Source organism: Myotis brandtii, unplaced genomic scaffold (genome assembly GCF_000412655.1).
Source record: "Myotis brandtii unplaced genomic scaffold, ASM41265v1 scaffold693, whole genome shotgun sequence".
NCBI lineage: Eukaryota > Metazoa > Chordata > Mammalia > Chiroptera > Vespertilionidae > Myotis > Myotis brandtii.
Window position 1 is genome coordinate 2,422,005 of NW_005370710.1, and position 2,911 is coordinate 2,424,915.

The 2,911-nt window shown below is 59.3% G+C and overlaps 1 protein-coding gene across 1 annotated transcript; it reads right to left on the minus strand.

Annotated features, from left to right (window-relative positions):
• Positions 1-560: 560 nt before the first annotated feature.
• On the minus strand, positions 561-2,671 carry LOC102239889 (IQ domain-containing protein F5). The gene is made up of 3 exons (XM_014529726.1): positions 2,654-2,671; positions 2,363-2,476; positions 561-995 (listed from the first exon to the last, which is right to left on the minus strand). The coding sequence occupies exons 1-3, from the start codon at positions 2,669-2,671 to the stop codon at positions 561-563; spliced, it is 567 nt and encodes a 188-aa protein (XP_014385212.1).
• Between the last annotated feature and the right edge of the window lie 240 nt (positions 2,672-2,911).

The window sequence follows — 2,911 nt, forward strand, 5'->3', positions numbered from 1 at the left end:
TGCCCCATGCAGCCTGCTGTTTGGTTCTTTGGTCGTCCCTCACTGCTCCCCCTGATGGCCTGGTCGCCCCATGCAGCCTGCTTGTTCAGTCGTTTGGTCATACCTCACTGCCCCCCCTGCCAGCCTGGTCACCCCATGCAGCCTGCTGTCTGGTTGTTTCGGTCGTGATGGCCTCTGGCTTTTTATATATTAGGATTACTTAACTAGAGGCCCAGTGCACTAAATTTGTGCACAGAGGGGGGTTCCTCAGCCCAGCCTGCACCCTCTCCAATCCAGGACCCCTCGGGGGATATCCGACTGCCTCTCACAACCTGGGACTGCTGGCTCCTAACCGCTCGCCTGCCTGCCTGCCTGCCTGATCGCCCCTAACCACCTCTGCCTGCCTGCCTGATGGCCCCTAACTGCACCCCTACTGGCCCAGCCAATCCCTGCCACTGCCTCCAGGCTGACCTGGGAGATGCCCGGACCTGCCATCTGTTTCTCTGCTCCTTCTCAGAGACAAGGACCTCCTGGAGCTGGTCTGACAGAGACGCGGGGACACGGAGTTGGAGCAGACCTGGTCAGTGCTTTATTGGGAAGGGGATGCATTCCGTAATCCGACAAATCTGTGACCCCAGAAAGATCTCAAGATCAAGTCCCAGCTGGTTTTCTGTGAGTTGATACCTGCCCTGGAGGAAGCCATTGGTGTGGCAGTTATGGTAGCGCCAGTACAGCTGGATGATGCGGGTGGCCTGCAGCAGGCGGAGGTAACGGAGGCGGACGCGCCACATGCGGAACCAGGACTGCAGCTTGACCGCCGCCCACGTCTGCTGAGTGTAGGCCTCCAGCTGCCTCTTCTGCTTCAACAATGGCAGCTCCCGCAGCACCTGCCTCCACCAGCGCTGGATGATGGAGGCGCAGAGCGCGGCGTGCAGCAGCGTCCGGCGCACCAGGGTGCCCCGCCACCAGGCCTGGATCTGCGTGGCTTGCTGCTCTTCATCGAGGGGCTTCTTTACCTGTAGGGAGGGGTAGACAGGAAAAGGAAGGGATACTCGGGACCCGGTCCCCACCCACCTCAGCCCCAGGAGGTGCCAGGAAGGGGTCCTGGTCCTTTCTCAGCCACAGCCCCTGCCTCAGTAGTTCAGGGGTGTGGAGAGCGGCCACAGTGTTTGGACAGGTTCAAGCCTCGGACTAATGAGAGGGCACAGTCCTCTCATTGCCACGTGCAAGTCCCAGCTTGGAGGGCAGAGCCCTCCCAGCACAATTATAGCCAACAGCTATGGTTGTGAGCTTGAACCTGTGGTCCAAACATGTGGCCCCACGTGCCTGAGTGATGTGGGCTTGATAGAGTTCAGGTGCATGTAGTTGAGTAGATTAGAATGTTGTAAACATTTTGACCACACCCTTACTTTACCTCGTGGAATCTGGCTTTAAATAAAGACTTGGCTTGTGGGCGCCGTTGCTGTCTCTCCATCAGAGAAGCAGCGTCCTGCTGAGACCCAGCTTTCTTGGCCGTGCTGGCGCAGCACAAGTGGCGCCCAACATGGGGCTGAGTATGCCATGGCCGTGTCGGCTCGCTACGCAGGGGCACCGGTCCCCACCTGTCCATGGGGCTCACCTGCCCTGGTCGTCACCGGGTGCATAGAAAGAGAGCACCATGGTCTCTGGGTCAAAGGGCCAGCGTGTCCCACCTGGGCTTGACCTTCTACCTGAGTGCAGGTGGCTTCCCTTCAGGGCCCGGCCACAGGCTGCAGACGTGGTGCCCTTGGCTGGCCTCCCAAGCCAGGTTCCAGCTCCCTCCCCAACCTCCTGTCTCCCTCCATCAAGTCCCAGGGGCCTCCCTGCTCCACACAGTTTGGAGTCTCCCTGGCTTCTTGCTCACGTGCATTCTTTTGGTTCTCACACCTTAAGCGAGCACACATGGGCGCATGCGCCTGCCCACGCTCCCACACGATTTGGGACTTGGGTTCCCCTTTACTTGGCAATGCCTTCCCCTAACACAGCCCTCACCACCCACTCAAGGCCAGGGTTTCTCCTCCCTACAAGCGACTCTCCAGGTCTCACCCCACCTTTCTCATCCCCGGAGGCGCCAGGAGAAGGGCGGAGCCAGGGACGAGTCCCTCCCTGTCCACTCCAGCTCTGGGTAGGGCAACCCCGCATCTGGGGGGCCCGGGGCCTTCTCGGTTTGTGATGGTTGTTCCCGAGGCATCACTCAGCTCTGTCTACCCCTCACAAATGCATCCTGGTTGGATGGCAAGTGCCCTGAGCACCCCATGCTGTGGGCCTCAGAGAAGACGTCCCCTCACGGCTGGGCGACGTGGGTGAGACGGGGTGCAGGCTGGGGTCAGCGTCACCCTCAACGGTGAGGTCCCCACAGACCTACCAGTGGGATAATGGGTGGGGCTGGAGGCGCTTTCTTAATTTCCTCCTCTTTTGGCACCAGCAAGGTGATATCTTGAGTATCTTCGACTATGATTTCTATAAGTTGGCCTCCCTTCTGTGATCAGAGTCAGAGGAGAAAGGCGTGGGTAGGTGGGTCCTGCACAACCGTGTGCCTTGACCACCACGTACCCCGCCTCCTGCCTGGCCCAGAGACCTCGATGCAGGATGGCATCCTGGGGCCCCTGGAAATCTACCTTCCCCTGCGGGCACCGAGGGGACTGGCTGTTCTTACACAAAATCGAACACCCATGACTTGGAAATAGGTGGTTCCAATTTCTCAGGTCTCATCCCCTCCCAAAATGCTCCATCGTTAAGAGCTTGGTGGTCCCGTCGCTCTCAGTTCTGTACTCCTCCAGCCGAGGCCGGGGCAGGGAGAGAGGAGGTGGGAGAGCACTGTGATGTCATAAGAGCACTGTGATGTCATAAGAGCACTATGATGTCATAAGAGCACTGTGATGTCATAGGGCCCCTCTGACTCAGGGGCCAGGGT